The 26,619-nt window shown below is 38.4% G+C and overlaps 1 protein-coding gene across 1 annotated transcript in view; it reads right to left on the reverse strand.

Moving 5' to 3' along the window:
* RORB (RAR related orphan receptor B) overlaps positions 1-26,619 on the reverse strand; it is a 144,519-nt gene that overhangs the window by 40,848 nt on the left and 77,052 nt on the right. The window contains exon 2 of the mRNA XM_055699692.1: positions 2,062-2,147. Coding sequence (XP_055555667.1) covers positions 2,062-2,147 — 86 coding nt within the window. The remainder of the gene's footprint in view (positions 1-2,061; positions 2,148-26,619) is intronic.

The following is a 26,619-nucleotide window of genomic DNA, read 5'->3' on the forward strand; positions in this document are numbered from 1 at the left end:
AGTACTTTGCTCTGGGGGTGGGCTACAGAGATGATAAAAGGCTTCTCAGCAAAAGAAGGAGCCACAGAGACAGATGGGATGGAAACTTGTCTTCAGGTTTCAGCCTTTCAGTGACGACAGTGTTAGAGACATCATTTTCTTCAGTGGCTCTAGCAGGTTACTCAGTGTATGCAGACATGCACAGGAAACAGCAGTAATATTTATGATGCCCCTTAGGCAGTTATAATATGCATTTGCAGTGCATAGCTAAAGTAGGGGCACAAAGTTAAAGGATTTCCTGTCCCTTGAAGACTGTAGCACCACTAATGGTGGTACAATCCTTGGATGCTGTGTCCTGAGTTGCTGTGGCTGCCTGGTGCCTGGCTCAATACGTGTGCATGCTTATAGAGTGGTTCTCGCCTCTTTCTTCCACATATGGTCTCCCTTTTAATTAATTCAGGTTTCTCACACTTTCAGACAAAAGGAGCCAGAAATTACCAGTTATTAGTATGTGGGCTGAGGAAACAGTTATCTACTTGCTGGGCAACGAAGAGCAGAGTCTCCCTTCTGGAGACACTTAACCTTAAAAGAGAGATTTGACACACTGAGGTGCCTCCCATTGGACCTGATGTGAAAACACATCTTTTTTTGTAACAGGCTCACAAAACAAGATTAGACTAATTGATCTCATACTGCAATACTGGCACAAAAGCAATAGGGTTAAAACTGTCGTAAGTGGAAGAGAAGCTCTTTATCTCAATAAGCAGTCTATACACAGAGCTGAGGGGTATCATCTCCTCTTGAGGCACACACAAAAGCCAGCATTAACCCTAATCACATCTACAGGAGACTTTACCCCTAACTGCTCTGTGGGCACTGAGTACTAAGACAAGATGCTGGGTTTTTTGCTTAAAGCATTTTCCTTTTGTAGCTTTTGTGTCAATTTTGAAGTATCAGATCAATTAGTCTAATCTTGTTTCATGTGATCATCATAAAAAGAAGCTTGTTTCTAGTCCAGTGTCACAGTAATACAGTGACACATTGTGGGTTTTTCCGTTTACAATTGTTAAAGTTTCTGAAAGAAATCTGATCTTTGACAATCTATTGCTTCTCAAGGCATTGGCATTAAAAGCTTTCTTCTAGGAATGGGTGCACCCAAATTTTCAGATGTTGTAAAATTTTGTAAAACATTAAGTAAATACAGACCGGCCATTTCACTCTACAAACATGCACCCACTTTCAAATGTACCAGTTTGTGTGCTTCCACATAGACGAAATCAGAGAGGCTACCTTTCCATCTTTGCAATTTCGCATTTACAGTCAGAGCTGAAGTACCAACATGTAGTATGAAACTCTGGTTTTTCACAAGTAATGATGTACTTCCTTAGATAATAAAATCACAGAGTATTTTTGAAGTTGAAAACTGAAGCCTTTCTTCTCTTGGCTTGGGGTCTGATTTGTGTTATTTGAATTAAAGCCTGGAATAATAAGTTAATATGACTAAGCAACACAGAAGGGTTATTTCCTTCTTTTTCCTTAACTTCCAGTTCCCAGCTATTGCCCTGTGCTGGAGCCTATAAGGCAGAAGACAAAGGATCCTTTTAGACTACTCACAATGTAAGACTTTTATTTTTTCTTTTGGAGATTACAATTTGGTCTGCAGAGAATATAAAGGGGATAAAATAGGACCCAACTGTCACCTGTAAGCTTTTAAGAGGTTGAACTGAGATACCGCGCTAACTTTTAATGCTACACAGTTGTGTAGGAAACAAGATAAGAAATCCTTCTCTCAAGCTGATTTAAGGTAGAACAGGTGTGACTTACAGTTGCCAGCCTCTGTATCAGCACTTACACTGTTTTGGATGTGACTGATTCATGTTTTAAACAAGGAGGTAACTGTAAAGACTATTTGATGAAAAGGAAAGCAACTAGTAAAATTAGGCATGAAATGTATCTCTATCAGCAGCTGGCTTTACAGCCTTTGGCACCACTTGCTTGAAAGCGTGTAAGAGTATATTATTGTACAGAGATGCCTGAGGCTAATGCAGATGCTGATGACTGTGCTGTACTAAAATCTCATACCTTGCAGCCTTCACATGTGATGACTCCATAGTGTATTCCAGAGGACTTATCACCACAGATTTTGCATGGTATCACTTCAATTTGTGCTGAAAAAGAAAACAAGAGAAATATTTTGAGTACATAATTCTATTTCATGTCTGTCTTTCTCAAATGGAGATCTTAAATACTGGAGCTAGACAGCAGATAACCTGCTCACCTCCTAACAATAAAAGACTGCTTTCTTTTGTACTGCATGTTTCTGAATGCTTTGATTTGGCAAGTTTTAATTGCTTCACATTATGTAGTTTCTACCATACCCCACAAAACTCAACAACAATTTAAGATATCTCATGATTAGCAAGGTTTTCCTCATATTCTCCTTTTTTGCTTTTTACTGGTTAGTTCCATCATCATTATTGCTAGTAACAGTCATTAGGGGTCCTAAATAATTCTCTAGATCATTCATGCTTACACATTTCACACATTCACAACTTTTCACTTTGCTGAGGCAGAATTACATGGTATGTTTCGATGCATTTTTCAAAGCAGTTGAGGTGATGAAGTTTTCACATCCTTCAGATTATGGCTTCAAAATACACAAAAATACCAATTCCACCGGCAGAGATGGGCTTGCAAATGATTGCTTAACTTCTCCTCTTCACGCTATTTGTTTCAGCACCAGATTATGCACAGGCAAGGCCCACAGACTGAGTTTAAGTAGCCAGTGGCTGGGTGCTGGGAGAGGCAGGTACTATCTGAAAATGTTTGAGTATGGATATGCTTCAGATCCTTTTATAAAATTAATGGTCATTTACTTCAGAGAAGGAGAACATATTTCACTGTCTTCCATATCTTTTTTTCTAATTTTTATTTTTTTTTTGCTAACACAGCTGTTTGGTTCCCTGAAATCCTTTGAATACTGTGTGTGTTTCCTTTGACAATACTGTAAGAGCACACAGTATGAAGCGTAGGGGAAGACTGTGCCTTTATTGTAGCCAGACGTGTTGCAAGAAATAGAAAACCTATATTCATTCTCTTTCATTGTTTTCTTATGTGGGATGCACGTCTCCCTGCAACTCTCCGACCACTTGGAAGCAGCAACATACTTGGTAAGGATCAGTGCTCCTGGCAGGTATCCTGCCTTCGTGCTCAGGGCAACAATAGCAGCAGTTCTCTGCAACATGTCACTCATCAAGTACTTGGGTAGCAAAGCTGAGAGCTTGTGTAGTAGAGCTACTCTGAGCACAAGGATTGCTAACTGTTAGTACTTTAACTGGACACGTTCAACTCCAAAATTGATTAGGAGATAGGGAAACAAGATTATTGTCCAGATGCTCATTCTAAGAAAAGCATCCCATTTCAAACATGTGGGCAGCTGAAAAGGTTATAAATGCTGAAGAAAAATAAGCACTTAAAAATGACTGCACGTTGTAAGTAAGCACTAAGCACACTTGTATGGTGGATGCGGTGACAATGTAAAGGTGTATTCTGGATTTTGCCCTGTTTCCACCTACGGTTGCCATTTATCACTCTTAGCAGAAACCAGGAGTCTCTTACAAGTTACCTTCCTACCACCATGTGGTTAAACAGCCAAAACTCAAACTGTGTCCCGCAGAGCCATCACACTTCCCACTGAAGGGTGCATTGCATCCCCTATTCCCCTAGCCCCCTACTTAAGGTAGAAGCTTAGCAGGGTAAACTCCACAAGGTGAATTCTAGCAGGCCCTCTTCTCTGGCAAGTCAAGTAACTATTTCCTTGGGACATGGTATTCCAAAGAAACCAGGGAAGAAGGACATTCATGGATGGCTAAAGAGTTCCCACTGTGAGCTCAGGTTCCTGAGATACTGTCTCTGATCAAGCAGATGTTTAGGCAAGGCTTAGGCAAGCAAACCATCTTTTATACTGCTTGTAATCCAGGAGGGATAGAATTAATTTTATTGTAGGAAATAGCAATTTGTTGTTAATATGTTCTGGATGGAGACAACCCAGAACCAAAACCTTGCCTGTCTTTGTACTTAAGAAAGTTCATATCTAGAAATAAAATTTCCTGTGCCATCCACAATTTCTGGATTAGCTTCTGTATCCATTTTGGTTTTGTGAACTAGGTGGTGGTAGTTTCTTTCCCTTCTTACGAAACTAATACTCATTAGCCATCCTGGCATGACAGATGCATAAAAAAGAAGGCAATTCCTTATAGAAAAGCATCTGCAGTTCCTTGGCAATTTTGCCAGGTTGATCCTGCTCAAAAATTCCTATGCCTTATCCCCACTGAGATAATTAAAACATTTGAACACGCACCCCCAGGTATTGCTGTTTGAGAGGCTAGTTTGAGTAATTGCTCACACGTCTCTGCTTGAGAGTCATGTGGAGGGAGCAAGCTTAGCTCTGGGACCACATGCTGCTTTGTGCTGACAAGTCACAAAGACATATGTCAATGTCAGAGGCAGGAACTACAGTGGGAATGTGAGGACATCTTCAGGAAAAGACAAGACAAAGGAAGTAAAAAAAACCCCACCCAAATAATATGAAGGTACTTTTAATGTGACTTGCATATATAGTTTGTACTGTGATAGGAACAGACAGAAGAATTGATCCTGTGGCACTCGTTGCATTTAGCACAGTACTTGTTACTGTGAGTGATCAATAATTCCATGCATGACGTGCAATTACAAGCACTGTGCTCATGGTAAATATTTGTGGTCACTAAATGCTAAGGCTCCATGTTTCAATTAATATTAAATAAATACTTGCAACTTGCAACTCACCAGTTAATTTAAACCCTTATTCAAAGCTAACCGTTCTATAAATTAGTAAACACAGGATGTCTAGGAAATTGCTACCATGGCTCCTTAGACAGCTCACAGAAAAGGCAGCATCTTTAGGACACAGAAGGCATTTGAAGAAGTTTGGAAAAACAGACTCTGCTACTGTCTCCTAGGCATTTCATTTTGCTCATAAGACAGCACAACAATTTAAGGATTCACAACAGAAAACTTGAGTCATTAATTGTACAGGCCAGATGAAAAAGAAGCCACTGTATTCCCAGAAACCTCTTGAATTACTGTAATTAACACCCAGTGTACCAGGTTTCTTTTGCAGATTTAATGATTGTCAGAGCTACTACACCTTTTTCACACCGTATCTTTGTTCAGCCACCCATAATTTTATGTTGTTTTTCTTCTTACATTCTCCTTTTAGACCAACAGTTTAGGGACTTATATATCCTATCTCTCTTTACAGCTATGCTAAAATAAGCAGCCAGCTTTTGAATTCCTTACAAGTACAAAACCCATTGATTCAGAACCACTTCCTGAATATTGAGGCAAAAATGGAATGAACCAATAGTGGAGTTGCCACAGTGATAACTTTCGGCAGCACAGGAACAGAACTTCTTTTCTCCCAGTGTAATAAACATGAGGAAGGAATAACAGCAAAACTACTTACCTCCACTTTGAAAGTCCTTCCCCTTGCCTTTTTACCTATAAACTTTAATAATGTGAATAAGAATAATGGCTCCTGCCTCTTTTCAAGCAATAACACAGGTCTCAGCTGTCCATCTGTCAAATTTTTCAATAAGCACATTCAGTTTTCATCCTGTCCTGACATGTATCACTCAATAAACCTGGAAAACTCAATCACTGCAAAACCACCATCACCCTGATGTCTAACAAAACATTTATAATGTTTCAATGCATGCTGCATTGTGATTGCTCGTTATCACTAACTGTAACTTCTGTCATCAGTACCACAGTGTCATCCCATCTCTCTGTGGTATTAATCTCTTATTTTATACTTAAGTTTTAAAGTTCTTTAGGTCTGGGAACTGCCTCTAGTTTTATATGGCAACCTACAAATTAGAATGCTGCAATGGAAATTAATTAATTCTACATGACTAGTAATAATAATCCACAGATGCTGGGTTTAACACCTGGAACCTAATTCATTCTCTCAGGACAACAGGAAGAAGGGTGGAATTCTATTAATGAATCAAATACAAAATCATCTCACACATTTGAAATGAACACTTGAATAAAAACAAATATGTACTTAAAACCATCCTCAAACCAAGCATTAGCTGTTTTCTCAAATGCTGCCCCAAGAGAAATAAAGGATACACTAAGCTGCTCTTTTTCTCTCTTTTTTTTTTTTTACCAGCAAAAATTTACTCATGGGCACAATATTCATTATCCTAAATGTAGGGAAATAGTCAGGTTTCAAGATTTGTTATATTGGTGAAATTAGGAATAAATCTGGAAGGAGATACACAGTTTGCTGAATTCTTCTTGAAACAAAGGTAAGAGTCAACAAAGCAGCTAATATATCCGTTGTGTATTTGTGAGGACTGCCACTCACATGTATATGTTGTCTAACATGAAAAAAGCAAAGCTCACATTTTGTGTAATCTCAGTTTAACATCTGAGGAACTTCATTTGGGAGAGACAGGAATATAATTCCCAGATCTGTAGCTTTGGTTCCAACAGGCAAAAAAAGACTCCAGCTTTCAACATTTAGTTCTTGATCAAAAGAGGATACTAATGCATGCTGGGCATGAACTTTGAAGAGGAAGTCCTCTCTCTAATTTGTTGATCCAGGAGGGATTGCACTTGGAAACATCAAGGCTAATGAGAGAACTGACAGCAAAAAAAGCAGCTCTTCCACCTTCCAAGAATTCCCATCATCCTTAAGCTGGAGTTCTTTGAAAAATACCAGTAGATTGGCCCAGTTCACTTTCATGTTTGTATCCCTAAGTGATTTCAAATTAAGTATATTCAGCAATTTTATCTTGTGGCCAACTCTGGTTGTTTTTTTTTCTTGGTTTTTTTTTTTTCTTCTTTTTCTTTTGACCTCTGTGAGTAAGACAGGTTTTTTTCCTTGCATGTTATCATCAATAGAGGTTTCCACTATAAGTTAGGCTGCCAACTAGATCTTGGTATCCCCTTTGCCACTGGATTAGATATTCTGTGGCTTCACAGCAAGACTTCAGGTGCTTTGCATTAGTATTTAATAATCTGAAAATATACAGCTGAGGATACTAGTTATGTTTTCAGCCTCTGTCGTACCTCATGCAGTGAAAACTACATGGTTAGCAATATCTCAGCAAGCTAATTAACGCCAGTTAATGTTAATTAATGTGTCTGTAGATACATTTCCTGTCAGCCATACCCCAAATGAGCCATTAGAGTAAGCAGATATGATGGAATTCACCCAGGAAAAGAACGCTTTCATAAATTCTTAAAGTTTTTGCACAGTGATACACACGAGTCTGATTGTGAGTCTGGACCCTGGACTAAGTTAGAGCCACAAAGCCTGTCAGGTCTGCTTTGCGCAGAGCCCTTTCTGTATGTGCAGCTAGACTGGTGATTCTCAAATATTCCAGTTCTACAGCTCATGTGCAGAGATGTACAAATTCCCCAGAAGCAGTTGTTCTTGTATATCTATATGTCTCGCTGGGCACACACAGTAGATTTGATCTGTACATGATCTTTAAAAACTTGTTACGCATTTCAAGGTAAGTGGTAGTCCTAGAAGTAGGATATTGAGAAATCTGATCCATCATTGCTTGAAATAGCAGAGCTATAGATTACTGCTAAAAAGATTGTTTTGCCCATAAATCCATGCAATTTGTCAGGTCTGATTTCTTTCATAGTCTTGCACTCAGCTGAAGGTTTTTTAGCTTATAATCAATGTCACTTGGAACGTTTTTTTCGTGACACATTTTCTTTTCCCCTTCCTCTTTTATGATTTTCTTGGGGGGTGGGAAGAAAAAAGCACTGAATTGTACATCACTCTTACAGATCAACTCTGCCCTTTATTGCACGGCTGTTCTAAAGACTGTTGGAAAAGAACCTTTTAAAATCTGATTTTTTGATGAAAAGTCTTTATGTAGTTACCCAGTGCATCCTTATTGGGTGCATTTAAAATTTACTTTTTAAAAGAGAAGGTAAGATCACACCTTAGATGCATGACAATGTCTGTAGACCGATGAAATGTTTCAAAATTACATGCTATATATTGGCCTTTTTGCAGGTTTTGCATACGAAGGAAATACGTTTGTATCTGCACTGTAGATATACAATTTAGAAGATTTTTTCTACCTGTTTCACAGGCGTAATAATGTTTACAGGCCATTGTCAAATGCTTTGAAATCGACAGATGAAGTAATACGAGTCCAAATGATTGTAGATGCTTGAGAGCTAAAGGGAATCTCCAAACTGCTCATATTATTTGAACTTTTTGGTTTTTATTGTTACATAGTAATTTTGGAACAAGTCTGGAAAGAATGATCTGCACAGATTACTTGCCTTTATGTTCAGCAGAGAAGGTGAAATTATAGGGAAAAAAATTAGCTCAGTAGAACAACCTTTTTCTATCACAGTAAGAACAGAAATAAGAAAAAATATTTTTGTTTAAATGCCCTTTCTTTCCTTTCCTAAGTGTAACCACAATGGATCTAGCACTGTTATTTAACAATGTATGAATAGTAAAAAGTTGCTGTGCTTGTGATGGTCCAAGGATATAGATGAGATGAGGCTTTCAGCTAGATGTAATATCTTTTATTAGACCAAGGGGTACATTCTTTTAAAAAGAAATGCTTTTGGAACCCTAGCTTTTTATCACACCTTAGATAGGAGCAAAGGACTTCAAGCTTAAAACAGGTTAAGGATAATTGCTCCAAGCTGAATTTCATTATGCTAATCAATTAGAAAAGCTGCAAGATTTGCAAGGTTGGATGATTCTCTGTGGAGCAAAGGTAGTTGTGAGCAAAAGTATCGTAAGGGTAGGGACATGATGTTGTGAGATAATTGATATACACCTCTTTTGGATTACCAGCATTTTTTCTGCAGAAGTGATGATTTTAATGAGTTTAAAGCATTTGTATATTAACAGAAAATCTGGATTTCCAAGGGCTAATTATGATACAGTGATGCTGTTTCCTGAACTGCAAATGAAAGCTGTGCAGCTTTTTTGCCAAGAATGACAGCCCAACACTCAATGAAACACCAAAAGGTTAGGAAGATGCCAAAGGCAAAGAAATTGCTACCTAGCAGCTTGTTTGTTTCTTTATTTTGGACAAGACAAGAGTGGTGGAAGTGCATAAGAAGCACAAGTGTTTTAAGGTTGTCCCAGACTTTCGTGAGATCGTTCATAAGGAGAGAAGGCAGCAGAAGAGAAGCAGAACTGCCTGCATCCCCTGCTGAGCAGCGATGGCTGACACAGACAAGTACAGCCCAGTGACTAGATCCAAAAAGCTGAAAATCAGCTCCCTTGTCAGAAGCTATGGTTCAAAGCTTGGCCCCTGAAAGGCTACGCCCAAAGAGGTCAGAAAGGGTCAAAGAATGAGTAAACTTTGACAACTCACCTAGCGGTATGAAAATCTGTACAAAAGCATTTTCACTGCCTCTCAACATGGACTTCTCTACACTAATCTATGAACTCTTTTCCCTAGTAACTCATATGCATGGAAATTATGTGTGTAACTTCAAAGGGTGGTGCTACAGTAGAACAAGTTACCACACAACGAAAACAGGTTGCCAAACTGATGATTTAGGCTCTGTAGGTGAGTTCAAATCAGAGATATTTAATTAAATTCTCAAAGCTTTATCCTGGGCCCCATAAAGAGTTCAGAAACTTGCCTTATTCACAGGGAAAGATTTAAGTATATAATAAATGCGGAATTATTACTGTACAGTTTCTACTTCCCTCGAAGACTCAAGCAATGGTTCTGCTGATACTGCACACTTTCCCTAAAGAGATTATTACGGTAATCTCAAATATTATACTACCCAAGCTATCTTATATTTGAGCTCATCAGATCCAATGTTCTGCAAATAACCTCTAGCAGCTTTAGCTAGTGTTTATATAAGCTGGTCAGGATAGCTATTTGAGCAGTGATGACCATGTTTTCTCTGCAATTATCTACACACTAAATGAGCACTTGCTCAAAAACCATCAGCCTATACAGAAAATACATTGCACATGTAACGTTGTTTCCTATGAGAAGTATACTTAGTATTTGCTCTGCCAACATATTTATCATAATTTTTGGATGTTTCACTTGAAAGGTTTACAATATAGCAGGCATTTAGCTATAGAATATATAAATATAGAAAAAAAAATATCTATAGAAATACAGAATATAGAATATAGAAAAGACAAATCCTTTTCCCTCCTTACTTGTCTTTGCTCAGAAAGCTACTCAGTGTGCCAGTGCTTCTGAATTACTGTTTCCTGACAGATGACAGACAACAGTCTGTGGCTATCTTTTTTTTTTCTCTTCTGGATAAATGGACAGATGAACTTTGCAAGTGAAGAGCCCAGATAGCATAATAAATATTTACAGTCCATTTTGCCTGTTGAGAGCTGGCTGAAATTGTCATCTAGTACTCAGCACCTTAGTGGCAATTCTTTGTGTTAGATATGCATAGGTCACTGCTGTACAGTTACAAAGCACAGAGAGATGTTGCACAGACGGACTCGACCTTTTGTTTTCAAGGCTGTGGGATCACACAGGACCTTATCTTTCCCCCAGTACCCAAGCCAGTATTACTGGTTGCTGGAGTGGGGTAGAAATGAACTTAAAATCTCAGCTTGCAGTGGGAGCAAGGCTTATTTTTAGCTGTCTGTGGCAGCACCTTCTTCTCTAGCTCTTTGCTACTGGACTGCAGCTGCAGCACACTCACAATCCTCACACATACCCCTCCCCAGAATCCCCCCGCCCCCGGCCCTTCTTCCCACCCTACCTGCATTGCTTTGTTCGAAAATCCCCAGCTTCCTATACTTGCAGTAACACTCAAATCCAGAATTTGATGCCATGCAAAATCATCAAGGGAAATGACAACCGTTGCACAGTTCAGGTCTCCACACAGAACCAGCTGACACTCGGCAATTTGAGTATTCATGACTCATTTGCCACTAAACGGAGCCTGAAGCCAGCCTCTGTATAAGCAAAGGCTTCAAGTATAATCCTGTTTAACTTCTCTTCTACAACTGCTTATTTTTCCAACTGTTTCCCAAGCACTTGCTCTGTTAAAGGCAAGAAAGTCTACATCAACACCTGGGATGGACAGCTATAAGAAACAGCAACATCATGTGGGATGAGTATTAGTAGTGTGATAGTACAGTGCACTGTGAATGATTAAGGATTTAGGAGGTTTGTTCAGTCTGTGGATACACACAGAGTAGAGTTGATGGACCTACGAAGAATGCAGCTTCAGAGAAAGTAAAAACTGGGTCAGAACCTTCTTCTATTGTCCCACCCCTCAAACGCTGATTCTTTTCACTATTTATACTTCATGCAAAAATTGCCTGTAAATTCTGAAATATTCAGAGGATTTTAAATGCTTTCCTTTTTAGGAAACATAGGGTAACAGAGAAGACTCAAACCATCTACATCCTTACTTCTGAAAATTAGTAATTTATACACTGCTAGAAATAAATACAATTAAAAACATGATAGAAAAATGATTAAGTGATAATTAGAATTGAAAAGTACTTCAGCTTCATATAAGTAAGTGAGCTCACCATTCAAATAACTCCATATTTATGGTTTATATTCTTCCATTTTTGTGGCAATCAATACAGATTTTTACTGAGGTCTCGGTATGTTCTGCTTTTTATAAACAAAATGGTGGAAAAGGAAAGAAGGGAGGCTGAGATTTGCAAAAGTCCTAACCTAATGCACACCAAACAGGAATAGCTAGTGCCATTTTCAAAATTTCATAGGAAAAAGCCATGTTTAAAACATCAATCTTAGTAGGAAAAAAAAAGCATTTAAAGTCCAGAAATCACTACATACAGTAGCATACATAAAAAGTCCAAAAATTTTGTATCTGTATGCACCTTAAAGAAAAATAAATATTATTTTCTTTGGTAACCATTGTTACACCTACCTTAAACATTACCTGTCAGGATACTGAACCCAAAGATGACATTTTACTTTACAAGTTATGAAAATGTGTTAAAGACAATGTTAATGCATACTCTGTGGTTACTAATGGCTTTTGCAGACTTTGAAGAACATTATTTTCCAACTTTTCTCTGTCTTCTACATGTATAAGGTTATAGGAAAGTTACAGAAAAAAAACCTTTCACATCTAACAATGATGTGTAACAAGATACACTTCACATGGTAAGCATTCTGCTGTGGAAATCACATGCAAAAGAAAATGTTTCTTTTGCTTTACCAATTAGCCCAATAACTTGTCAGACTAACATAACTGATTGCCTATACCACATCACTCTTATTAGCAAAACACCCTTCTTTGTATTTATTTGAATATGCATGCCTGCAAGATTGTTTGAACATTTAATTACATTAATTGATCATATCCTCAATTTCCCCCAAATATTACATCCTCAGTATGAATTTTTATAGTTCTATCACTTACTGTAGGAAGCCAATGTCACAATAGTTACATTTCTAGAAATATAGCTCTGGGAGTTTTCATTTATCTAATATTGACAATCAAGCACAAAAGGTAGCCCAGCACTAACCAGTGAAGAAGTATATACACTGAGTCAACTGAATATGTACAGAAAAGTATGTATACATATATGAACATGAGTAGAAAAGCCCAAGAACTTTGAGGAAGTTGTGCACACAGAGTGTCAAGCCCTACAGAGCGTGGACCATTTACAAAGGCGTGGGAATAGCATAACAGGGGGGTACAAAGGGTTGTTTTGCAAATTGAGAAGTAAAATTCATGTCAACGTGCCTGCTTTTTTCCCTCCCTGACCTTCAGCACTTTTGTTTTGTGGAATGTTTCTCATTCCTGGAATCTCTGTAAATCTGTTTGGCCATTACAATTAAAAATGCTTAAATATACTGTTTTCTGACTGCCTGATGCAAGATATTGTCAGGGAAATTTTAGCTGATTTGACTATTACAGCCATATACTTTGATTAAGAATGGTGAACCACAGGGCATGATGAAACTTAAAAACCCAAAGCATTTCAGCAAGCTAAATATATTGTATATCTGGAGTCCTGATAAACCACTAATTAATGCAGCTTTTAATTTTAAATGTTTTACAGCTTAAAGCTTCTTGCCAAAATAGTTAACTGTAATGCTCAAGGAAAAGTTCAGAGGGAAGAATACATAAGCATAGTTTATGTCTTTATTTTTGTTAATGAGCATGATTCAGTAGCAAAAGCCTTTTTAAAAAATTGGAGTTGCTCTCCCTGCCCCCCCCCCCCCTTTTTTTTTTTTTACTTTTTTCTTTTAAGACAGAAAATCATCAAGCTGGCTGCCCAGGGGAAAGAAGGGATGGGGAAATGTGTTTCTGCTGGTACAGATTTTGATTCTGAGTTGCACTAGGTAAATGAGGAGTAAGTCAACACACTCAAGTAGAATTATAGCAGTGCAGCAAAAAAGATCTAACTTGCATTGTCTGGGATTTTATCTAACTGTATCACAGTCAATGGAATAATTCCCCATCCCCTTTCCTAGATCACGTTCCTTACAACACATTCCCCCCTACATTAGGCACAATATAACTCCTACAAGGGAAACTGACAAGAGAGACAGGCAACAACAAACAATAAAAATTATTTCAGTCTGAAATGACTCTGAAATCGTTCTGGTGTTTTCCTGCTTAGAGCTTTTTGACTTTGTTCATATTTTTGATCATCATTATGGATTTTTACTTTTGCACATTTTTATTTAAAATCTTTGCCCCATCTTTTGAAAAGCAATCGAATCAGCTGGAGATATTCTGGGATTTGCATCTGTTGCTGTCTGGAAAATGTTATACCTCCCAACTGTCTACTTACCAATTTAATCTGCCATCTTTTAACACAGTAGGAAGAATTACTATTTAGTAAAACTCCCCAAGTGCAGTTGTCTCAAAGATAGATTTGGTACAGCCAGATTAGTATTTCCCTATTTATTCTTAATTGGAATACTTCATATTGTTAAGGAAGTGAAGAAGAAAAACATTTCAACTCACCAGTTGCATCAGTTTTTATTCTGGATTGAATATCACACATTTTGTCGTAAATAAGACTCCTAGGAGCAGAACAGTATTCTTCCTATTACCCTACTTATTCACAGTTACACCTGTGCTGTTGCAAAAGTGGAGTCTTAACAGACTGCATTAACAAGATTAAATGGAAGAAGTGATAAAGGCACAGACTGTTCCATTTCATTAAGGAAGGGAGGAAGACTGCTGGAGGAACTAATAAAACAATATTTGCTTTTGATACTATGTTCATGTAGAATGCATTTCTTAATCCAGACCAGTCATTTAAAAATAATATTTTCTTGTAAATTCTGAAAATAGATCTCAGCTTTCCTTTACCATCAGTTGTTTTGTTTCAGACATATATAAGAAATGCAGGATTAGAATGGTAGAGGTAAGATGACAAATTATTACAGATGAAAAACTGGTCCTGTGAAATTACACCTATATCCTACTGACTGGCAACCAGAGCTAAAAAGTTAATTTGCTTACAGTGTTTTTAGACTCTATGTGACAGACCAAACTGAACTGACCTTGCTGGACACACATTACATTAAGGAATATCACCTGAATCCCAGTTGCCCTTAGTTGTACAGCCGGGGGAAATTTGGGGAATTTAGTAGTAAGCCCTCAGTATGAATCTCTAACAGAGTTGCTCAGAGCTTGTAACTATGATTTTTCTTCTCTAGGCTCCCACATTGGCTAGAATTGCATCCTGGTTCACAGGATGGTTAAGGATGCATGCAAGAGCATGCAGTGGCTGTCATGTACCAAACGTGGTATAGACAAACACAAAGCACAATGAGGTTTACACAGGCTTTCTGTCAAAACCAAACCAAAGCAAAACAAGACGTAAGAAGGGAGCATTTTTGCCAGGCAGCTAATACATTAAATGCAGTGCCTCTCACTAATTCAGTTTTCCCTTGGGAGTCTTAGTGTGCTTTCTGTGCTTGGAAAAATTCCCCTTACCTCTCCCCCTTACACATTCCCAGGCTTTTTTCCTGGAAGAGCTCTGCAGAGTTTCTTTATTTCCAGGTATCCTTTCCTTGTTACTGTTTGCTTATGTCTTAACCTTTTGCAGAAAGTATTTGTTGGAATAGGAGACGATTCAGATTTTAACAGTTCTGTCCTGCTAACTCTGCATATTCATTCCCTTGGAATTTGTGCCAAAGCCAAACAGAGAAGACTTTATTTTCAAGATTCAATAAGCCTGATATATACAGAAGACTGTTAATCCTACATACTTCTAAAAAATAGTTGTTTGAAATTGCCACCACCTCAGCCACTTTGCTTTCAATGCTTGTTCTGGTTAGATCCAACAGTTGAGGAATTTTCAGAAAAGAAACCAATGCAAGGGGAAATATTAGAGGAGAGTTCCAAAGTTTACAAAAATAAGCAGAACTATTGAAGATTAGGAAAAGTACAGAAAACAAACAAATACATGAGCTGGGAATAGGCAGGCTGAAAAAATATTTTTTCAATAATGAGGAAAAAATTATTTGAATGATAATAAGAAACAGGATGAGTTAATTACTTATAATAACTCATTTAAATCTGCATAAACATTACACAGCTATTTTTTTCATCTCTGTTCCTAGAACCAGTCACGTAGGCTACATGTGATGCTGTGGGATTATAATCTTAAATAAGGTCCCAAATGCTTGGCCTGCTGCATTTCAGATGAAAAAAAATTCCCTGGCTTGCTAAAAGAATAGGAATTGCCCTCTCTCTATTATTTCATAAATGGAAGCCTTTGATGTTATGGGGCATAATTTTTCTTGACTGGATAAATAATTGGTGTATAATTTTCCTCCTGTTGCAACAGCATTTCATTCTGCTGAAGTAGTGATTGCCTAACAAGATTTTTAAGTCTCACTGTTTCATAATGTATTACAGTTCCCTATTAGACACACCACTTTCCTCTCAGATAAAAAACATGGATCAAAGAAATGGCCAAAAGAACTGAACAACATTTATGGGTTCTTTTTCCCTTTTCTCCCTCTCTAATTTGTGTAACTGAAAATTAGTTCTGCATGAGTCAGAAAAAAATCAATAGATTGTTGCCAAATATTACAGACCCTTTTGATGCATGAATTAGCATCAAACTGGTACTGAGCAACGATTCCAGACGCACTGGCTTTCAAATTGAGAATCGTCACTTGACTAGCAGCCTAATAAATCATCCTGTATGTCCTGTTGGGCATGTTCTGCCTCTACAGGCATCAGGACAGGCAGAATTTGGACACAGAAATCTCATGCAATGCTTGTGTTTTGTAATGAGAACTCAGTTCCAGAAGAAAATGGCAATTTTTAAGCTTGTACCGAAACATAATGAGACAATGTAGTTTTCAGTTTTAAGTTTGTATGTCTAGAAATGTACCCCACCTGACCCCCAGATGAAAAGAAACTATATTGAGGAACAGTAAGAAGAGCTGAACGAATCTAACATAAAAATTCCATTCATCTATAGCACAGAGTAAAGCAAGCTCTGACATCCCTGCAGAGGAACCTTAACAGGCTTGAGAAGAGGACTTCACAAAGTTAAACGAGGCCAAGGGCAAGGTCCTGCATGTGGGTTGGGACAATCCCAAGCACAAATATAAGCTGGGTGGAGAATGGATTGAGAGCAGCCCTGAGGAGAAAGACTTGGGGGTGCTGATGGATGAGAAGCTCAGCATGGCCTGGCAATGGGTCTGCAGCTCAGAAAGCCAGCCATACCCTCAGCTGCATCGAAAGAAGTGCGGGTGGCAGGTTGAGGGAGGTGGCTCTCTCTCGCTACCTCTCTACTTCACTCTTTTGAGACTCCACCCAGAGTCTTGTGTTCAGCTCTGGGGCCCGCAACATTAAGCACAACATGGAACTGTTGGAGCAAGTCCAGAGGAGGGTCACAAAGATGATCAGAGAGCTGCAGCACCTCTCCTGTGAAGACAGGCTGAGAGAGTTGGGGTTGTTCAGCCTGGAGAAGAGAAGGCTCCAGGGAGACCTTACAGTGGCCTTCCAGTACCTAAAGGGGGGCTACAGGAAAGCTGGAGAGGGACCTCTTAGAAGGGCATGTAGTGATAGGACAAGGCATAATGGTTTAAGATGAAGGAGGGTAGATTTACATTAGATATACAATAGAAATGCTTTACTGTGAGGGTGGCGAGACACTGGAACAGGCTGCCCAGAGAAGCTGTGGATGCCCCATCCCTGGCAGTGTTCAAGGCCAGGTTATCTGGAAGGTGTTGCTGGAAGGTGTCCCTGCCCATGGCAGGGGGGTTGAAACTAGATGATCTTTAAGGTCCCTTCCAACCCAAACCATTCTATGGTTCTATGATTTTATGATTAACTATGGAAAGGAGGAATGTAAACCATTTATCACAGTAATGTAGAAAGAAAATAAACTATAAAAGTTGTTGTACAGAAACTGACTATTGCATTACAATAACCCCTCCCCCACTAATATACCAAAACCACCCTCCTGAAAGACAAAGGTATTAAAATTCAAAATGGTAACAGATTGGATATTACAGGGTTTTTTTGCAGAAACTATGAATACATGAGGACATGGTCTGCTGGAGCCACCCTGTGCACTTTAATAGCTCAGGGCATCCTTCAGCTGTTGTGGATCAAGTCTGTTCTAGGCAATAGCTCTGTTAAAAATGATTTTGCTAAACCAAGGACAATCTGGCCATCACTTTAGAGACCAACAAATGTGAAAATTATGAGGTATAGTGAGATTCACTTCCATCCAGCCACTTTGCTCTTGTTAAGAGCAGGCACCAGATGCATCCACAGAGAGGAAGTTTTTTTCTCTTGCTGTTCTTGTTGTTTTTATCAAAAAGCATCTATCCATCTGGGGAGTAAGGGGAATGAAAAACATATGTGTGTGTGCACATGGGCAAGACTGTACTGGTTCAGAACCTCATTTGGTGTGAGCTGGTGCAGGGCTGTTGAAGTTAGTGAAGCTATGCCAAATTATATTAACTGCGGGTCAGGTCCTCTTCTCATTTATTCCTACATTACATGACAGTTGGAAAATAAAGGAAAAGAGTGTTATTAAAGAGGCTATAGGTAACTATCACTCTCTTCCTGAAGGCTGCATATGATAAATCCCCCTGGTCTTAACTGCCAGAACTACAGGAAATTGAGTAGCAGCTTCTAGGTTGTGGCCTTCCACAATTTCAAAGAAGGTGCTTCTGTTCTTTCATTTTAGGAAGCAGGTATTGTCCTTGGGGAATGTGATGAGGTGAACCTTGCTCTCTTTTGCTTTGTATATTGTTCAGCCATGCAAGCTCTGATTCGCCTTGCAAATGTCCTTTCAGATGTTGGCTTTCCTCCCTTGTGGATACAGAACAGAAATAAAAGTCTTGCTGCACCCTGAAATCTTGTGATCTGTAAATCTAAGTCTCTGCAGCCCTGGGGACATTTCAACAATGTGAATCAAGTTCTATTCCACTTGCAGGCTAAAGATACAAAAATGGTCATGCAACTTCCTGGTTTAAAGTAAAATCAATACAGATGTATTGAGAACCCAAGTGCTTTAATCAGGGAGCCTATATCTGGGAGAATCACAGCAAAAGGATTAGCCCAAGAAATTGGTAGCAGGGCTTTCTGTCCTTTTTTATTTTTTTTTCCTGGTGAAAAGTAACACCACCAGACTGGGTGAACGGGAGCCATGAATGTGAGAAAGCATGCTCTAAAGGTCTATTAGCCCACTCTGCAGTGCATTTTAAGTTCAAAGACTTCAGAAATGGTAAGAGAGGCTATACCTTTATGTGCAGAAAAGATCTTTAGACATCCTTGTAACATTAAGGTGACAAATTTCCTCTGTTGGTATGACCTCTAATGGCTTTGAAAAACACTGAATGATTTTTAAGAACTAAGGACTAGATGGTTATCCACGGAAAATTTGAAGAAAATCATGGACATGTAGGAAATACTATTTTTGAACCAAACTGGAAGTACTGACCTCAGATTTTTAGGTGGTCTATTATCATACTTCCCTGTGGAAACTTGCAGCATCTGGGTGACTTTTTGTCTCACCACTTCTTGTTTCACCTTCCAAGCAATGACAGACTGTTGGAAGAAGGGTTCGCCGGAGTCAAGAAGACGCTCAATATGAGTTATGCATCTTGCTCAACTTTATTAGTTTCTAACACTACTTATATAGAACCGATACACACGTATATTCGTAAAGCAGAAATATAATTGGTTAGTAGTCTCTAAACACGTGCGGTTCTCACACCCCTAATTATCATGACTAAAATAAGCATTCTATCCATGTAGCTACTTGTGTTGCTGTGCTTCAGCCTTGTAGTTTGTTACTCCCTATATTCCCATACCGGTCCCTACCTTTCTTGGCCCTGCACCTGCTTTCCCAGCAGCTGTAGCTTGTTACAGCCACGGCCTGTTGGCACGACATAATTACTTGGTCTCAGGATTCACGAATAGCTCAAGGCTACCTTTCTTGTTAACTTCAGCACAGCAACTTCAGTGCAATTCTGATTACAGGCCTATTCTAATACCAGGCCTGGACCGTGCAGGTCTTCAGAGATTCTAAGGCCATGCTTCTGCAGCCATTCTTCTACAACAGACCCCTTTCAATAAAAAAGCTTTTCCCTAAAATGGGTGCTGCATCTCCTTGGCACACGTAAAAAAAAAACCTGACAGATAAATCCATTCAGAAGCAAGCCAGGTATTTTAGACATTCACAGTCCAGATGTTCACACACCACTTAATCAGACTACAAAATTTTTGCTGTAGGAAACCGTGTGTCAATCTCTTGTTATTGGATTTTAACATTGGAGCAAATAGTTTGCCAACAGCTATTGCCTGTGGAACTGCTGATTATTTCCACAGGCCCATATACTTTTTCTAGTGTGATTGCAACTGCCAGCACCATAAAGATGTATCTAACAGGGCTCTTCTGGAAGCAGAGTAGCCACAGGTAACAGTAGAGCAATTAGACATATTTTTGGTCTCCTAAGCTTATGAAGCCTTGTACTCTTGCCTAAGTCTTTGCGCCTTGACAGTAAGTTTCAGCTTTCTGGAGCAACAGAACCATTGTCTCCTCTGAACTTGGTCTGACATGTAAAGAAAAGCTGTGCTCTACACAGGCTTGAGACTCACAAGTAAAGCAGAGATAAATCTAAGGTGGTATGGTTTTTTTTAAGAATGAGAAAATTGCTTCCTGCAGTGCTTTCTAAACCAGAACTAGCAACCCAAATATTTTTCTGTAATTACTGAAGTGATCTGCTAAGAAGAGTAGCCCTTCCACCTTGAAAGTAAAAACCAAAGCAGAAGGAATTAAGCAAGTTTGATAAATAGATATGAAAAGGAAACATTTTCAAGAGTTTTCTGGCATCTGATGCAAGCCTTTAGTCTTCAATACTTTAAGCACAGTATGAGGTGAAACCTCTTGATTTTACTCTCATAAACCACCGTGACCGCAGTTTACTTCCTCTCATGTAGCCCACTTTCTGGATTACACTCTGTAACTCTGTCTGGTTGGAAGCCTAACAAGACGGGACAATTTACCTGCCAATGACCACGATCACCTTCAGTAAATTAATGAGGCCAGTGTAACTATATATAGTTCAGTCTGAGGCCTCTGTATTTTCACTGTACTGTAAGGAAACAATAAAATGTCTCTGGCAACTCTGCATTATATGTATCAGCAAATGGTATTTGATGGTAGCAGTGCTGCTTCTGAACTGGGCTTGTATTATGTCCCTTCAGTCTGCCAGGCCCAAATGTTGGAAACAGTGGGGTGAAATGACAAACACAGCGGAATTCTTTCAGTGGGGATCTTGAACCTCTCATGAATTTGTGCTACATCCAGCTGGGGGGAGAATGGGGACTTTGTGTTTTACGTTAAACTCAAATAAGCTTTCACAAATGAGAACACTGCCTGACACATTATAAGGTCAGTCACAAAGAAAGCATCACTGCTGGGTTTCTAATCTTGAATCTTGTGCTCATTAATAATACACAACAGAACATCAAACCTTTCCAAAGCGACAAGCCCAGAACTTTGCTTTAATACCTCTGTCAGCATTTCTCCTTTGCACTCCTGAAGATGCGCATTGTGCTTTTGACAGAAAGAGCAAGTGCTTTTAAGTCACTCTTCTAAACACTACCACAGGCTTCTGTTTCCAAATGCAGCACAGATGCAGAGGTCAACAAATTTAAAAATAATGAAAAAATAAATTAATTACTAACTAAAGATCATGTCTGTTGCAGGCAGAAGACATGTAACTGAGGGTGAGCATGAACCATCCAATATACTGTGCTGTTATTTTAGTTATTGTACTCAATAGGATCTCCAAGCAATTGACAAAGCTTGCCCCCGCCCCCCCCCCCCTTGAAAGTCTTCTAGGAAGGCATGAAGTGAAGCAGAGAGAAACTGTAATCACTATGAAAACTTCTGACTGATGACATAAAAAAGATATTCATCCACACTGAGATACATTAAGGCCAGATAAAAAACCCAAAGAACAGAGACACCCAAGACTTCGGTGCTCAGACACCTGGCTTTTGAGGGCAGTTTGATTGAAAGTGGGTTTAGTAAACCTGCATGAGGTACCTAAATGCTTCTACAAAGTACAGGCGGTCCAGTGATTTGCCATTGGATCTGGCCATTTGTAGACTGGTCACATACAAAAGCTGAAGAAGAAAAGAAGGTACCTTAGGTGCCTTGGGTAACCTATTAAAGGAGGGTTTAATTCTGAAAATTTACCTAACTTCCTTCTCAACAGCAAGTAATCAAGAAAATTGTACTAGTGGCATCAGAATATAGGGGAAATAGTGAATGAACTATTCTTATACAATCATTAGATACATCAAATGTAAGCATCTCCTTACAGTGATGTTTTTGCCCCTCTGCCCAAAGTACTCAACATTTTTTTTTACAAAGCTTTAATGAACACAGCTGTAACTTCATTAAGGCTAAACCAAGTACAGCTTTGTCATCCCTGTTGTATAAAACAGATACGTTAGTTAGTTTTGTTAAAGCTACAATGTAAAGGAGAACCAGCTCTTATGTCCATGCCTAACAGTACCTGGGATGTGGCCACATCTGAGACAAAGTACAGTAAGTACGGTCTGCTGTTGAGACTGTAAGCCTCAGACAGCAGCATAGACTAAGAAATGCAAAATGTTCTAGCCACACAGAACTTCAGGGATATTTAGTTAATTAGGCAAATGTGCCTGGTGTACTAGGAGCAATGTGTCAGAACACTTTCACAAGATGCAGTGAGAGCCCCTCACCCCTTTCAGTAACTGATAAAGGCTATCACCATCTATGGGATAAAAGGAAAGAGCAATACCAAATGAATCACAAGTACAGCTGCTGCCACGCTAGTGAAATAATACATCCTCGTCAGAAGTCTTTCAAAGAGACATTTTAAAAGAAATGAGAACAAGCTGTAAGGAGAGAAGACACCACCAGTAGAACAGTGGTGTTAGAGTAACTTTTTTTTTACTGTCACGGTTCTGTCACACTGTTCTGTCATCAGGTTGGGTGTGCTTTTCTGGCTTCCCCTTCCAGGAGCTGCCAGTGAATTAAAAGAAATGAAATATAAACCTTTACTATTTACATCTTACGTTAAAAAAAAGAAAACAACCCTCAAAATAAACAAAGCTAGGGACAAAAAACTAATCCATTGTTATTCTGCTTCATAAAACATAAAAACTTATAGAAAGGGGATTCTGCTTTTCTAGGCCATGAAATATAACCCTTCTTTGCTGGCATATTTTGATTGTTCTTGAAAACCATAAAAGATGTAAACTTTGATGAAGACACTGAAATGATTAGATGCAAATTTGGCATCTCCTAATGAGATACAATAGCTAATGAAATCTAAGAATCCAGTAAGAAAAGTACAATCAAAAATATGTTTCTCAGAATTTTATTTTTTTAATTTTAATTCTGATACTTATCTAGACAAGACATGTCTACATATCTAACTGAAAGATTACCCACTCTAGGTGCTGAGACATCTTAATTTGCTTCAAAAAGTTAAATGAAGGGTACAGCAGAACGATGATATTTATCAAGGTTACGGACTAAGATCCTGTCTGTTGTATTCTTAAACACAGAACTACAGCCCTATTACAGCTGTCAGAAATGGCATTGCTACTAAAAATGTTTTAATGGTACGGTATACTCAGGTCTGCTTATAATGACCTTTTTATCCATTTTTCTTCTCTCTCAGATGCTCTTTCTGAGGGAGGAAAAGGGTATATCACCTGCCCCTTTGCACATTTCTCATGCATAATGCAATTACTATGATCTTCTGCACCTCAAAAGTGCAGTCATTTCCCATAACTACACAGAAAGAAAGAAAATGACCCCAAATCAAATTACTGTACAAGAGACAGACCTTACTAACATAGCTCTTATTACTTAAGATGACAGTGAATAACTACAGATAGCATTAGTATTTTCAATTCGGGTAGTTCTAAGTTTGATTATTAACCATCCCTACCACATGTTCCCTTAGACACTAATGACTTCTGGTCATGTGACTCAGGAGATCTGGGCAAATCTGTATTGGTCCCACCAAGAATTACCTACCTAAGTAAGGGGAAAAATAGTATGTCAGGGATATGTGCCATAACTGCAGCCCATGGTAATGTTCAGTGTAGCTTTAGCTGTTAGAGCCACTAGAAGGCAAAAGAAAGAAAATCCTGCAGTGTCTGGAGCTCTTCCTCTTACTCTCTTAGCAATCATTGCTAAGCAAATCTGGCATTCAGACACAAATGTTTTGCTTTGCAGAAAAATGCTGGAAAAACATTATTAAAAATGTCAGGAAAAATGTTGTATCTGGTAAAAATCACAGACATTTAAAAAAAAGAAAGAAAAGCAATTCAAAGAAGATGTTTTCAATAAGTCTACCTGAAACTTTTTATAACAAAGTTCTCTCTCCACATCATTGATCTAAAGCTTTAATTGGCAGACAGTAAAGTCTGATGGGAAAATAATGGTCTTTTAAATACCTGGGAATGAAAAGCAAATTGAGTTAGCACAGTGTAAGAGGCAAGTAATTACATAATGTCAATCCTGTTTTATACAGTTCAGTCTTTAAACAGCATGCAAAGGAAAGACATGTCTGGGAAAAAATATGAATCTTAACTTCCAAGTGACTCATGTGCTCTTTTCCCAATAAGAAGTTAGGGCTATTACGTGTAACAGCAGGCTCTTTGCTTAAGGGTTTCTGAAACGGAACTGCTGTTAACACTGTTTGGACTATTTAAAATTTTCTCCCCCTCTTGTCAAACCCAAATGTCAGTCACTAGCTACAAGAGTAGAAGTCTCCATTGGGCAACTTCCAAAATGATAATTTCTGCAGAAAGAATTTCTATTATCTCAGAGAAAAAAAACCACAAAAAATAGACATAAAGTTAAAAGACTGACTGAAATCCTAAGAATACATACTATGCAACTGCATATTTTAGTTGACATTGTATTTAATAATTGGCTAAAATGTAAGTAAATCAGTGAAAACAAACAAAAAAAGGGGAATTTTAGATGGCTTATGTCTCAGTTCTTCACTGATTATGCACTTCTTATTTTCCCGTATCTTCTGTGTTTGTACCATCACTTGTCCTTATGCCACATACGTTGCTTCAGCAGGATTTCGCCTAACAGCTCAACAGCTCAACATCAGAGAAAGCATCTAAAAAAGGGGGCAAGAACTGACAGGAAGCCAGAACTCAATAGCAGATGTCAGCTAATGTTTCTAAGCGAGACAGTTATGTGGTAACTTTAAGATTTTCAGGAAATATTACCTATTAGTTTAACTTAGAGTATTTTGCATTTGCACACTTTTACCTTAGATTGTCCCAGATGCAAGGATTACTCAACAGCAGTCACTCATCTCCGTCCCATATAGGAAACAGAAGATGATCCTGGACCACAGTGATAAATTTACTTGAGCAAATTTGGGTTATATGTGAAGACATGATCTCAGAACCCTTTGTGTAAATAATGCACCCAAATATACTCCAAATAAGGTCATAGACACTGAGCTGATAAAGAAGGAACTGAGAACAGCTATTACGATCATGATTTTCTTTTATTACAGGCCTCCACTGTTACTCCACAGGGTGCATGCAATTAAATTATGGTATGCTACTTGGTATCTCAAAAGATGGTAACCTTTGACCACTTGGCTTCCTCCAAAAAGGGATGGATTACATGTTTCTCCAATTTATGTCCATGATGAATTTGAATCTTTTCTTCTGTTGAGGTGCCTACTGGCAGCTAGAAGACAATGTCTGGGACTTCTTTTGCCTTTTCTTTCTCCTCTTTCTTGCTGATTTCAGAACAAATGAATTCAGCACTGTTGCTCGCTGCTCAGTCTCCTTTCCCAAAAGCCAGTTTAACATGCCTTTCTGCTAGCCTCCCAACACTTTAACTACTTATCTTATGCTCAAATCCGACTCTCCACCTCCTTTCCTGAAAGTTCTCATGGATTTTATACAGACTTACATAAAAATATATTTCCCCTATGTCTCTCCAATAGAACTCGAATGCATGAATTCTTTGCTTCAGATTTCTCTTTCTTTCCTACAGCCAGAACAAAAAAATGGGAGACTCTGTTTGCTTTGTTACTGCTACTTCTGGCTTATACCATGTGCAATTTTGAAAGCATGTAGTAAGTTTTTACAGCAGGGATCAACTGACTGACTACTCAGCACTGTGGCAATGACTCATACTTGCTCACCTGCCCTATACGCTAGTCACTTGTTGCAAGTATGCTAAATTAAATAGCAGCATCTTTCCTGCATTTTTTTTTCAAACTTTTCAAAAATTTCCACAAATTGCAATTCTTCTGTTGTTCACAGCAAGTAACTGCAGTGTCACAGTTCAGCTTTTGCCATATGGAAGTGTTACAGAAACAGTCCTTGGTAAATATTCTCAAATGAAATTTTTTTACATACAGGCATACCAGTCAGGAGAAAAATAACAAGCTATTGGAAGAGGACAGAACTGCAAAGCCATTAGCATACACCTACTGTCCTTTAGTAGGCTATATGTATTAGAGAGGCTCATGATACAACCTTCTATAACAGAATTCCTTTAGACACCAAATATAATTTGTTTTGAGTTAAAGCTGTTAATGATAATCACATATAAAGTGAGCAATAAAGACATAAATGTCAAGTGTTGTGAAAGACTCTTTTCACCTGGAAGAGAGTGTACCTTACAGACTGAAATGAGGAGGTAATTAGGGATTTTGAAGCAACAATCATGTTACATTTGTTGATTTTTTTTTTTTGTTGTTGACTGTAAGTACCTAAAAGGCTTTCTTTTTCAAACCTAATATATTAGTTAAGCCTTTTCTTTATACAGACTTCAAAACAATGCAAATCAATCAATTGAATAACTTTTCTAGAACAGAACTACATTTATGTGGTATGTAAGCAGTAGTTACTGACATATTCAGGAAAAATATCCTGACTGATGAGTAGCTGAAACTGCTGTGTAATGACTTAAAGTATTTCAAGTCCATAGGTCTTCAGAGGTTTTTAAGTGAGTTGACATAATGTAAGAAATGCGTATGTTTCTTCTGATAAACACATTTGGACTACAGGTAAATGAACACACACTAAGAGCCTTCTGATGGCTGC

Source organism: Falco cherrug, chromosome Z (genome assembly GCF_023634085.1).
Source record: "Falco cherrug isolate bFalChe1 chromosome Z, bFalChe1.pri, whole genome shotgun sequence".
NCBI lineage: Eukaryota > Metazoa > Chordata > Aves > Falconiformes > Falconidae > Falco > Falco cherrug.